Source organism: Gigantopelta aegis, chromosome 4, assembly GCF_016097555.1.
Source record: "Gigantopelta aegis isolate Gae_Host chromosome 4, Gae_host_genome, whole genome shotgun sequence".
In the NCBI taxonomy this organism is placed as follows: domain Eukaryota; kingdom Metazoa; phylum Mollusca; class Gastropoda; order Neomphalida; family Peltospiridae; genus Gigantopelta; species Gigantopelta aegis.
In genome coordinates this window covers 36,847,949-36,862,508 of record NC_054702.1, presented here as the reverse complement: position 1 = coordinate 36,862,508, position 14,560 = coordinate 36,847,949, and the positions used below count along the sequence as shown (strand labels likewise).

The 14,560-nt window shown below is 35.5% G+C and overlaps 1 protein-coding gene across 2 annotated transcripts in view; it reads left to right on the top strand.

Moving 5' to 3' along the window:
* LOC121370491 (synaptotagmin-7-like) overlaps positions 1-14,560 on the top strand; it is an 89,612-nt gene that overhangs the window by 58,865 nt on the left and 16,187 nt on the right. The window contains exons 2-4 of one of the 2 annotated variants that reach the window (XM_041495754.1): positions 166-195; positions 4,613-4,742; positions 12,921-13,287. In XM_041495754.1, coding sequence (XP_041351688.1) covers positions 166-195; positions 4,613-4,742; positions 12,921-13,287 — 527 coding nt within the window. The remainder of the gene's footprint in view (positions 1-165; positions 196-4,612; positions 4,743-12,920; positions 13,288-14,560) is intronic. The other variant, XM_041495755.1, reaches the window with a different exon arrangement.

Sequence of the window (14,560 nt, the reverse complement as noted above, 5' to 3'; positions counted from 1 at the left end):
TGTTGTCTTTGCAAATGTATATTAGTTTTCATCATGTTATTTTACAGTCATTTATTATTATTTTTTTATGTTGTAATTCTTTCATATACCGTTAACTACAGTGTTTTCTGATTTATATTTATTTAACTCATGTTTAATTTTGTTTTAATTTGGTTTTTTCCATAGCAACGGAGTTATCAATGGATTTTTGAAAAGGTAGATGCCCACTGTGACTACATCCCCGTATAGTTTGTCCTGGTTTGACTTGTTTATAGACCTTTGTATATCCCTTGTTCATACCCTTGTTTGAGGGCCAGAACTTCATTTAAGACATTAAAGGGACATTCCTGAGTTTGCTGCAATTTTTAAGATGTTATCAACTAACAGAGAATTTTAAACGATTGTAATTACATATCCAATGTGTTTTTCTGCATAAAATATTAGTGGGTGTATATTCATCTTGTTTCTGATCGTTCTAATATTTGTACTAGGTTAGATTTCATTTTATTTCCTAAAATAAATTTGTTCCTAGGTACGAAATTATTTGAAGACAAAATCCAATTTGGGCTTCAAATATTAAGATGACCAGAAACACATTGAATATACAGACACTGATATTCTAAACAAGAAAATATATTTAATATGTAAGTTTAATTATAGAAATATTTTATTTTTTGGAACCATCTTACAATGCAGCAAACTCAGGAATGTCCCTTTAAAGGTAATACATGTAAGACAGAAAAGCTAAAATTTGGATGTTACATGGCATTAATTTCCATTTTCCATTTTAATTTGTTTTTTTGTTAGAACTGGCTTAATTGTGCCTGACTGTTGAACTGTGAATTCGCTCTGGGTTGGAACTGACATTAGAATATATGAGCCCAATACCAACCAACCGTAAATATTGGGCCATCAAAAGTCTTAACAGAGTTACCTTTCCTTATGTTGAAGTTATCTCCCTTGAGATAAGTTGACTGCCACTATTAAGCCAGTTCATATACATTGTAGCTTATTTTAAAATTGTCCTAGCTCTTTGACAGCTGTTCATTATATATGCATTAAAAAACACCCATTTTAAAACAGTCAAATAAAAATATATCTAATTTTACAATTTTATCAAGTTCTTAAATGGAGTTCTCCCCCTTGTGTTTGTATTAGATTGTGACTTCCCCTACCTTATATTGTTTTTCATTTAGTTATAGTGAGGAAAAATCATAGTTTTCAACATACATACATTAAAAGTTCTAATTAAAACACTCTGAAAATACAGATGTTAAAAACAAAAAATTGAAGAATTAAAAAAAAAAAAAAAAAAAAAAAGGATAACATTTTTATTTACAGTATAGAGTTTTATATCCAAGTTAATGGAACAATACGTATAAATTGCATTTATTTAAAACTGATATGGTGAATGCATGTCAAGTTGAAAACTATGAATAGTTTTCCTGTTGGAGTTGGTTCCCCTTTGTTGTAATTCAGTTTAATGTTTTTCAGCACATTGATGCATATTATGCATTATCACGCATATCACACATCTACAAAAACAAATAATTAAAGCCAAATATTATTTATATTAATTCAGGAATTTTAAAGAATTCCAAAATTGTTTTATTTCTTTAACATTTAATTTTACTCCATCTGTGACTTGATAATAATATACAATATGATTTCAAATACCATGCCGTACACATTGTTAATAGATTCAAACACATGTTTATATGTATTGACAAGCCCTCTTAAATTAATATACATGAAAACACATCCATAAATAAACTATTGTGAAGATTAATTCTGTTATATATATGTTTAATGAAAATAAATTCAAATAAATATTGCGGCCAATTCTTATCTTGCATGCCTACATTAACCACGCTATTGTAATTTACAACATCACATCAATTCCCTAGTGATCCACTAAGAATACGGCTTTCTGGTTCATTCATTACTTATAGAAGCTGGACACTTTACGCTTAACCCCAGTGGTCGTTAAAGGTGATAAAATATCCTGGTGCTATAGTGTGTCTGTTTATTACAAGTAGTGAGAATTTTGTCACATAGAGTTCATATATATATATATATATAAGTAATGCATGATTGGTGGTATTAAGTGTATCAGTGTATCAAGAAATGTCTGTCTGGTTTCCATAAACGTGGTACCAGCACAGACTGATTTAGATCAATGGAAACCAGTCTGCGTCACTCGGTGACATAGTACATATTAAATTATGGAAACCAGACTTAGAACATTTGGACATTTTAATTTTAAAGCAGCAATCTCTCATCTCCCTCCATAAAGCATCATTTTCTAATGCAAAGTTCAGTGTTAATAAAGTTGTGCCTATTCACTACTAATGATTGTTATTGTCAACTGTTTTCATAAAATATGCACGTCTTTGAGCATGTTGGATTATCATGTGATACATGTACAAAAGAGTGGAAATGCTAAATGAAAAATTAATATATATATGTTTGAGATTTGCAAATGCTGAATGGAAAAAAAAAAAAAAAATATAAAATATATATATATATATATATATATATATATATATATATTTGGGATTGCAGCTTTAAGATATGTTTATGCTTATATCAAGGTTCAGTCGTACATATAGTGTCCTAGACACCCACATCAGCTATCTGGGCTGAAGAGTTGATTGTTGGTGGTAATTAGTGTACCTGCATGAATTCATGTATTAATATACTGGTACATGTTGGTAGTTTTAGTCAAATAGAAAATGTGTAATATATATATATATATATATATATATATAGGAAAACTGCTTTATAAATGCCAACTAGAAGGTATAACATAAAACATGGCCTTTATATATAGGCATGTGGTTTGTTTATAAAGTTAATAAATGTACTTGTATTTGTGCAGAAGGAATATACTATAGTAGTCTTTATAGGCAGGTGGTTTGTTTATAAAACTTAATATAGTACTTCTATATTTGAAAAAGGAATACTGCAATATATTCTGTAAAGACCTGGAAATTGTCTAAGCATCATCTAGATTTGACATTGTGGCTTATATACGTTTCTTGAATTCAAAATGATAAAATTAATGTTCTGTGTATGCAGAGGATATTGAAAAAGATTGACAGTAAATGACACTGACGTTACATCAATATTTAACGTCTTCTAGGGAAAAAGACAGGAAGCGTAAATATGCATGGAAATGTATGATAATTAACTAAGAAGCTGCAACCGCACTGATGTTCTTTTAAGTAATGTATTCGTGCCATCTCAGTTAATACCCAGTAAATACAGAAAATGTCAAAATTCTCAATATCAGGTTTACACTCTGTCGGGCAATTTCTTCTAAGCACTTTTTGTCTGCAATACAATTCAGGTGGTGCTAAATTAATTTTCATGTTTTTTTATGATTGTTATATAAAGTGACCTTTCGGAGTATCATTTGTATCATCAACTACATGTATATATACTAACTATGCATATTAAAACTTACATTTCTTGTAATTCATTCATCATAGTTCCAAAAAAAATTATGCTTAGAAAATAACGATTTCCCGGGAGAAACGTTTTTCCCGTGGGAGACTTGATCAAATACCGGGAGTCTCCCATGGAATCCAGGAGGGTCAACATGTCTGCCGGCAGTAGATAAGAAAAGCATGCACCCAAAGGTTTTTTGTGGTTTCTATATCTCAGAGATATGGCATCACTTGGATTCTTCATCTGTACACCTCTGAGATGTATATTTAGGCTTCTTTTCTTTTCGATTTGGAGAAGAAAATTTTAAACTGTTTTAAAAAAAATGTGAAGAATTTTTAAGTAAAAAAAATTGGGATATGGTTTTTTTAAATTCAAATAATTTTTAATAATTGCTTTTATTTTTCATTGTTCTTATTATATCTCATTCATTTAATATAAGAGAAACCCACCCCACAACATTTTGTTTAATTTGTTTTACAGTTCGTGTATACTGCTTAATTTAAAAGACAGCTGGTTTACCAAATGTTTGACATCCGATAGCCAATGATTAATAAATCAATGTGCTCAAGTGGTGTCGTTAAACAAAACAAACTTCTTCTAACACTTAAATTGGAACAAAAGATGTAATTATAAAACAATACAATACATTTACTCTCTTTTTTTAAAGTTTTACATAAATAATAAAATAGTGAAATCCTAGATTATATTGCTTAATTATAAAAAGAATGGTTTGTACATAGTTATGTAACCTATATTAACTTCTCAATATAACAAGTTTTGGAGGGTCGGGGATTTGCTCATAAAACGTTTTGGAATTTAATACTAATAGTGCATGTAACATGAACTCTTTACCTTTAAAGAAAAAAGAAAAAAAAGAAAGAAAAAAAACAAAATGGATACTGAAGTTCCAAGTGCATCACACTTAATTTGAAGTTATTAATCCTCTTCTGGTGACCTAATGAGAAAAAAACACTTTAATTTCCTGTTTTCTTGGTTAAAAAAGTGGCTTTTACTTCCGACAACTTCCTTTATCTGAAGACAGAAGATTTACTTTTTCCTTTGGTAAAGAGATTAATTTATTTTGAAACTGTATACTGTATGTTCCTGCTGGCCTTGCATGCAACCAGGAACTCATCACTTTGGAAGGTTATACTGTCACTGTGATGTTTTTTCATTGCAGATTTGAACGTCCGGAACGCAAGATGGTTGCTGAACATGTCCAACCGACGACAAATTCCCAAACATCGTTAAACCAATCATTAGGAATACAGCCTCAACGGGAATCCTATCAAACGATGGGGATTACGAGGGTATTTATTCTAACACTGGAATATTATCACCGAGCAAATTTCTTATTATGCACACATAGGCTGTTATTGATGGCTTCTTTGGCCTCTATATAGTTCTCGATCTGCAGCACTCCACAATCCATCCACAGTGGCTTAATTTAAAGTAAATTTGTTTTACATCGCAGTTGTTTGGCTGACGTGATATAATATTAATGAAAACATTTAAAAAATTTACTGTTAAAACTACCTCAGGAAGTTAATCTCCATACTGATTTGAGAAGAAGAGGTAATGACATCCTCATAAATGTTATTGCTGGGTCATCTTAGTAAATAAAAGGGGGTGGGATATAGCCTAGTGGTAAAGCACTTTCTTGATGTGCTGTCTGTTTGGGATCGATCCCCAATGGTGGGCCCATTGGGCTATTTCTCGTTCCGGCCAGTGCACCACAACTGGTATATCAAAGGCCATGGTATGTGCTATCCTGTCTGTGGGATGTTGCATATAATAGATCCTTTGCTATTAATGGAAATATGTAGTGGGTATCTTCTCTAAGACTACAATGCTGTCCGGTGTATCGGCGCACCTAAGCATTCAAGGACCATTTTCTATGTGAACACTGAAATATTTAATAAAATGTGACTCTCACCAATGAAGCAGTGCATAATCTGAAATACACTACAAACTGTTTTATGTCTGTAGTAAATAAACATTTTAAAATGGTACATAAATAGAGGCACCCCCCTTGTATCCAGAACGATTTGCATGTCCGGTGATTCGGCGCAGTAGATGTGGATCGTTGACCCCACTATTTATAGACCAACCATGACCTCACTTTTAGCCCATAAACGCTACACTAATTGTCCCAAAATTATTCTAGTACTTTTTTGTTTTGTCTTGTTAAAAATATTACTATGAAAATGAACGATCACACATGACAAATCTCATGATCAGTTTCGGACTCGTTTTCTTGAGTGGCATAGTCCTGCAGATGCATACATGTTCATTGTCATGCATGGCTAAGATGCCTACATGGATTTTATTTTTCTCGGGTAGATTGTGCACACACGTGGATCTTATTTCGCTTTTATTGTTTATAACAATGTGACAATTGTGAATTGGAATGACTGTCAATTAAGGTGTAAAATTTTGATTTTGTTTGCTTTTGTCTGTGTTTTCCGTTTCAGTTTAAATAAAAATAACGGAACAAAAATAATTACATTTATACGGTTTACTATAATTTAAAAAATGCGGGAAAGGTGTTTTCAGACTGGTTTTAACATTCTTAATATCAATAAGGCTGACCTACTTTGCGTTTATATGATTTATTTTGAAATTATTAAATAATTATTGATAATTCTAATATATATTTTTAATTGCACCCTTAACAATAAATATGTTGATACTTGATTAACCATTGAAGAGAAATTGAACTTTAATTTGTTAAAAACACCGACAACATGACAACTTCCTGAGCATACTTGAGCAAAATACCAAGTGCGCCGAATCACCGGACGCGCCGATACACCGGACACGGTTGTATATGTCAAAATTACCAAATGTTTGACATCCAGTAGCCGATTAATAAATCAATGTGCTCTAGTGGTGGCATTAAACAAAAGAAATTTAACTTTAACTTTAGTAAATAAATTGCTGGGTCAGCACTATCTGCAAAGATTGATTTCAACACTGTTTAGAGAGTGAAGAAAGAAACTAACTTATTGGTTAGCAGCAAATAATCTTTTATATGCAATGTACCACAGGCACTGGTTACATAAAAAGTCATGGTATGTGATATGCTGTCTGTAGGAAAATGCTCATAAAAGTTCCATTAGGGGTGGCAACTATATTGTATGGTACACATTTATAATGTTTTTCATTGTCTTAGATGTTGTTAAATATTCATGTATATATTCATTCATTCATTCATTCATTCATTCATTGTACCTTGATTTTATGTATTGTATTATATGTTTTCTCCACAGCTCCTTACACTGTGGTTTTATATAAATATATATAAATATTTTCATATGCTTACCATTTGTGACACCCAATAGCCGATGTGTATTTTTGTGCTGGGGTGTCGTTAAACATTCATTCGTTCATTCAGTGAATCACTCATTGATATGTTTAATAATTAATTAATCTCCAACAGATATAGTTTAAAATGTGCTGGAAACAGACATCATTCCTTTTTGGGGTGAGACATAGCCCAGTGGTAAAGCGCTCGCTTGATGCACGGTCAGTTTGGGATCGATCCCCGTCAGTGGGCCCATTGCGCTATTTCTCACTCCAGCCAGTGCACCACAACTGGTACATCAAAGGCCGTGGTATGTGCTATCCTGTCTATGGGATGGTGCATATAAAAGGTCCCTTGCTGCTAATCGAAAAGAGTAGCCCAAGAAGTGGCGACAGTGGGTTTTCATCCCTCAATATTTGTGTGGTCCTTAACCATATGTCCAATGCCATATAACCGTACTAAAATGTGTTGAGTGCATCGTTAAATAAAACATTTCCTTCATTCCTTTTTTTTATATATCTACACTATTAAAACATTGTCCACACTTGTAAAGACAATGCCTGTCTATAAGCAGCATAATAATGCAGTTGCAACACTTCTTAAACTCCAAAATTATATTTATCTCATTCACTAATTGCTATAATTCCAAAATTCTGCCCATTTTCAATTCACTCACCCTCCCCACCTTCTGTCCCAGACCCAGTCACTGGCGATGTCAGAGATTGTGCCCGGGAGAGACATGCTTGAACCTTAATTGGATACAGGCACGTTAATGTTATCCGTCCATAAACGCTGTTCAGCAGTTTCTATTACAGTGTTTTTCAAATTACTTCTGGTAATCCACTCGCCTCACTAATGTCTCTTAGTTGTAACATTTTTATTTCAAATGAATCACGGCTGAGAACATATTCCCTTCAGAATTAAATCATATTTTCTTTTTATTGATTTACATTGCTTCAATCTCCTGCATAACAGGTACATGCATTTGAAAGATTTTTTAAATTTGTTTTCTTTATCAGCTTTCAGAAGTTTTAATTTCTTTAATTTCATTTGAATAATTGAATAATAATTCGAAAGGATTCACAGATTTCCTACTCTCTTTTTTGTGGTCATTTGAGGTTCGTAATTCTCCAGTGTCTTGTATTTGGTTTCAAAATTACCATTTCATAAAAAAACATTATCACGGCGCAAGCACTGTTACGACTTCCCATCTGTTACAAGCTATTTTATGAGCCATGCTCATATGTTTCTCTCTCGCCTCACTTAACCTCAAATGTTTTTTACTTTTTCCTGCTGACATTTCTGTTCTATCACAATTTGTCATTGTTGCGATACTGCTCTTGTTGCACTTACATTATGATATCTATCACGCATTGATATAAGCTGTGGGGTTTTCATATCTTGAAATGATTACATTGGTGGCACCTTGGCTATCATGACCTACATTTTAATCCACCATGGGACCTCGGAGACCGCATTACATCAATACGTACACCTAATTTACTCCCCATTAATAATGCACGTACATGTACTGACCACAGTAACACTATTCAGAGCTCCACCAAATCAATGACGTGACACACTGTAATACATAGAGGAAGTTATTGCCATTATTTAATACATAGATTTAGGCCAACGTAGAAAATAATATTGTTTTGTGGTCTGTTTAGTCAAAAGAAGAAAGGAAATGTTTTATTTAATGACACACTTAACACATTTTTTATTTATGGTTATATGGCGTCGGACATATAGTTAAGGACCACACAGATATTGAGATAGGAAACCCGCTGTTGCCATTTCTTGGGCTACTCTATTCGATTAGCAGCAAGGGATCTTTTATATGCACCATCCCACAGACAAGATAGTACATACCTCAGCCTTTGTTACACCAGTTGTGGAGCACTAGCTGGAATGATAAATAGCCGACAGGGATCAATCCTAGACAAACCGCACATCAAGCAAAAGCTTTACCACTGGACTACGTCCCGCCCCATTTAGTCAAAATGACCTCAACTAAGGACGACTTTTCCAGATCAATGTTTTTTTCTTCATCCTTTTTAGTATAATATAAACATCATACATGTTAAGAGAAAAGTGCCTACTACTGCATACTCATAGACAACTGAATTCAGCATATTGAAAGAAGAAAAATAAAACATCATCAAAATTTTTTAGTGACTTTTGGGGTGGGTTTTTTTTTAGCATCTCGAAGACTGGTTGTGATTTTTCTATGGTCACTTTAGGGTCTCCACGAGTACTCGAGTACTCGGGCACGGGTCGAGTCTAGCAAAGACTCGAGTCCATTCACAGGACTCGAATACCCGTACAAGTGAGACAATGTAGAGCAACTAGTTCAGCAGTAACTAATTAACGATACAAGTTACACGATAATTATATGACTATTTGCTAGTTTCTTTCTTAATCTGGCCGTCCGTTCATCCATCACAATACTGAACGTATCAACAGGTTTCTAAATGCAATACAATGGCATGATTTGGCATTCATGTTCAGTGCTGGAATTAAAGGGACATACCCTAGTTTTTGAACACTAAGACATATTTTTTTACTGTTAGAGCCGTTTTTGATAACTGAAATCATACTTTACTTACATTTTATTGTTTAGATTATTCATTTCCGTGCATTCGAAGTGTTTTTGGTCATCCTGGTGTTTTTAACATCACAAACTACCTTTCTCATACTTTTAAAAACGCACGTGTGGCTGAGAAGTAACAGTTATGGAATCGAGTTTTTGTCTATTTTTAGAGGGTATTTCACCATTTGAAAGTCACAGACTCAGGTTTCACTCAATTGTATCTTTATCTAAATGTCTTACAGGTTTGTAGACTAACTACACTTAGTGTTAATTTTCACGGGTTGAAACTAGGGTCTGTCCCTTTAAGCTATATAATGCTATTTTACGTTATATTCCTTTGTCTCATTATCATTTTGTGTAAGCGTCGGGTACTCGGGTCCGGGTCGAGTTTGACCCTCGAGTACTCGAGTCCAATATATTGGACTCGTGGAGGCCCTAGGTCACTTTGTATTCTGGTAATCCCTTGCATTTGACTGTAATAATTTTGGGGTTCTTGGTTTTGCAGTTTAATGATTTGGTATTCCCAATATTATTAGATAACTATATTCTGCTTGTCATCCATATGTTTTTGCATCAAAGATTCTTGTGTTTGTGACTCCATGCAGTGGACTCTTTGTAAACTTTTTTTTTTAATTGGTCACTTTATCATCTAGTGATCTTATGTATTCTGCAGTTGTGTAGTTCTTACATCATTTTGAGAGAGAGAGGGAGAGAGAGAGAGAGAGAGAGAGAGAGAGAGAGAGAGAGAGAGAGAGAGAGAGAGAGAGAGAGAGAGAGAGAGAGAGAGAGAGAGAGAGAGAGAGAGAGAGAGAGAGAGATAGATTAGGGGGAGACAGACATATAGAGGGACATATAGAATCAGAGAGACTGAAACTGACTGACTATTTAGGGTGTATACTACCAAATCAAATCCCATAGACAACAATAGTAACATATGCGGCTAAAACTCCTACCTGCAACGTATCAACCGACATAAACGCCACGGATATAAAGACTACCACCCCTTACACTTAAAGTGAATCAGAAAAAAATGGGGGTCAAGCTGCTCGTTTCTGAGATAACGGGTAGCGTCTATGACTACCCTAGTTTCGCACAAAATTCGAGTACTTTTTTTTTACAGATACCCCATACATGTTTCAAGCACAAGGCTACTTGACACATTGGTACTAGATGAAATAAAATTGCACATTTATTTTACCCAGATGAAACTATTATTTTTTACAACCAACACACTCACATTTATAACCAATCACAGGACTTGTGGAAGTTATTTGGTATAGTACTACCTTTAGACCAAAAATCTGAACTTTTGTGATAAATTTTCCATAGAATGATCAGTACAGTTACATGTCATGGCTAATGATGTAGTATTTCATTTCATTTTATTTCCATTTCTTGAGCACACACCTCAGCTATATGGGCTGTCTGTCCAGGACAGTGGGTTAATGGTTAGTGAGAGAGAAGAGGGTGTAGTGGTCATACATGTACCCATTGAGTCATTAAAACTCGCTCTGGGTGGGAGCCGGCACCAGCTTGTGAACCCAGTACCTACCAGCCTTATGTCCGATAGCTTAACAACGATGCCACCGAGGCCGGTAATGATGTATGTTGTGCTGGAAGGGAGGGGGAGAGGGGCGAGTCCATCACACACACACACTATCTCTCTCTCCCCCTCTCTCTCCCTCCCTCCCTCCCTCTGAATGTTGACATAACCATACGTCCGACACCAAATAGCCATGGGGTGGGATGTAACCCAGTGGTAAAGCGCTCGCTTGATATGTGGTCGGTTTAGGATCGATCCCCATCAGTGGCCCCATTGAGCTATTTTTCGTTCCAGCCAGTGCTCCACAACTGGTGTAACAAAGGCTGTGGTATGTACTATCCTGTCTGTGCCTTAGAAAAGATCCATTGCTGCTAATCGAAAAAGTAGCCCATGAAGTGGTGACAGTGGGTTTCCTCTCTCTATATCTGTGTGGTCCTTAACCTTATCTCTGACACCATATAACCATAAATAAAATGTGTTGAGTGCATCGTTAAATAAAACATTTCCTTCCAAATAGCCATAGTTTTAAATTGAGCTTAGGTATCATTAAACCGATATTCCTTTTCTTTCCTTTTTGTGCTCCTCCCCTCTTGTGGTTCTTTCAATTCAGCATCTGCTTATATACATTGTACTTCTTGGTCTTGCTTTTATTTTGGATGGTTTCATCATCTTCATAGTTTTGATGCCAATAAATTGCATGTCCTTCTGTTTACTGCATATAGAGTCAAAACCGAAATGAAACTTGATGACTCTGGTCTGCTGAGACCTTTATTATTCTCTGATCTGTCAAGATGGTCACACGGATCAATCAAGACAGACTGACTCCTATTGTCAAGGGCATTCCAGTGATCTCAATTTGTTGGCTTTCATCTTCACAGAGGCTTCCGAGGGCTTCAGATAGCTTTAGTTCCAGGTGGAATTCATCTATGTATACATGTGCGTATGTATTGTCATGGGAAGTTAATTTCATCCAAATCAAAATGTACTGATAAATAAGACAAAAGGATTCGATAGAATCTTGTGTTCTTGTTTTATTACTTCTTGACCTGTGTGTAGCGCAGTTTGTTTCCTCTTGAGTGGTTGCTGCATTCATTGTGTGGAGATTTTGTAAACATATTTCTACTCGGACACATATGCACTGCTATAGGCTTGGTGTGGTGGGTTAGTCTTTAAACAATTGACTTTGAGACTGGTAGGTTCTGGGACTGCTTCCACACAGAGTAAGCTTTTTTAATGGCTTAATTGTAAAGTGTAAGACTTCTCTCTCATGAACAGTTGACAATTAATGACTATCCTGGACAGACAGTATAAATGAGGTGTGTTTCGAAGACATGGTGGATTGATGGGTGAATGGTAGGATGAATGGATGAATAGATGATGAATTGATTGATGGATGGATGGATGGATGGACTGACAGACAGACAGACAGACAGACACATGAGGGGTGTTTCGAGGACATGATGGACTGATGGGTGAATGGAAGGATGAAGGGATGAATAGATGATGAGTTGATCGATGGATGGATGGATGGACTGACGACACATGAGGGGTGTTTTGAGAACATGATGGATTGATGGGTGAATGGTAGAATGAACTGATGAATAGATGATGGGTGAATGGTAGGATGAACTGATGAATAGATGATGGGTGAATGGTAGGATGAACTGATGAATAGATGATGAGTTGATGGATGGATGGATGACAGACAGATAGATTGGCAGATGGGTGATAGTTTGGTGAATTGGGGAACATTTTCTTTTCAAAATCTTGATTAACAATGTTTCTAGTCAATTAAAATTGTCGAGTCAGAGCCAGATGGACATAACTGCATGTATAAATTACTATTTAATTTTTATTTTTTATTATTGCATGCAGGTCTTGAGTTAGAGCCAAATCGATGGACCTAACTACATGTTTAAATCACCATTTTAAAAATAAATTTTATTCTGTTTCAAGGCATGATTTTTTGTCAAGTCCAAGCTGGATGGACATAATTGCATGTTTAAATTACTATCTTTTTTTAAAATTTAAAATTTCTGTTTCAGGGTTTGAGTTTGTCGAGTCAGAGTCGGTCGACGTCTGAAGACGAGGAATCGAGTATGTGGAAAGGTGTGCGCAGCATTGCCAACCTGCTGATGGACGACACAACCCAGGAAGAAGAGGACACCATCCCCATCGAGGGCATCGACTACAAGCTCGGAAAGATTCAGTTCGGAATATCGTACGACTTTCAGACTCTCACACTGACGCTCAAGGTGGTTCGCGCCACGGGCCTCCCTGCCAAGGACGTGACAGGCACCAGCGACCCCTACGTGAAAATTATGCTTCTCCCAGACAAGAAGCACAAACTTCTTACCAAAGTGAAAAAGAAAAACCTGAATCCGCACTGGAACGAGTGTTTTATCTTCGAAGGTGAGAGTATATTTAAGGCATATGTTTTTTTTGGGTTTTTTAGTGTCTTTAGGTATTTTGATTTAAACTTGTGTTAGAGGTAGATATTTGAATATGCTGATTGAAGCAAGATGTTCTGAAAATATTGTGAGGCAACTTGTCTTAGGATGGATGGATGGATGAATAACATATTAACGTTTCTATGAAACATGTCTCTCCCGGGCACAATACCTAACTTCACCAGTGACTGGGTCTGGGACAGAAGGTGGGTAGGGGGAATTGTCTTAGGAATATAGACATTTAAATATGCTGATTGAAATGAGATGTTCTAAAAAATATTGTCAAGGAACTCATTGCCCCAAAGTCAAGGCGATAAACAACAAACATTGTGCCCAGAATGTATGCATGTATGTTCAAAATAATCACACTCAAATTAAGGACAAACATGGTGTTCTCATAAAAACATTTAAGCCCAAAACCCTAGAAATGTTAAGCTTTTAATTAGATTAAAGTAACTTGAAATGGCTTTCTCATTATCCACAACTCTTCAGCAGCTGTTATTTTCCTGCTTATATCTTATTAAGGTTCAAGCACACTGTCCTGGGCACACACCTCAGCTTTCTGGGCTATCTGTCCATGACATTGGGTTAGTTGTTAGTTGGTTAGTGGTTAATGAGAGAGAAAAGGGTGTAGTGGCCTTACACCTACCCATTGAGCCCTAAAGAATTCGCTCTGTGTTGGAGACAGTACCGGGCTGCAAACCCTGTACCTACCAGCCTGTAGTCCGATAGCTTAACCTCGACACCACCGAGGCCAATTACTGTTATACAAAGACCTCACTGTGTTCAGAAGTGAAAAAACAAACTGTTGCAACTACATGTAAATTAGTGAGATTTAAAGCCTGGAGTGGATTATCTTTAAAAAAAACAAAAATGGCATGACCAGTAAATGGTTTATGCAAATTTTAAATTCCCAGAGGCCTGAAATAGGTTTATTTTTACATCTTCAGGTGATTGAATTGTTAAGTATTAATTCTAACCCAGTTACACTAAAACATTGCTGGAGATATACCGTATATCGCTGTGTATTAGCCGACTCCATGCATTAGCCGACCCCCTAGTTTCACCCTCCAAATCGGCTTTAAAATTATCGACCTTGTATATAAGCCGACCCCCCTATATAAAACTAACCAAGTCAGATGTCTGTGTTGTCTCTACAAAATGACAAAGTACATCTGCTTTCAAACGTCATTTGTCACAGCAAACTTATCCGGAAGCAGTAGCCGATTTCTATT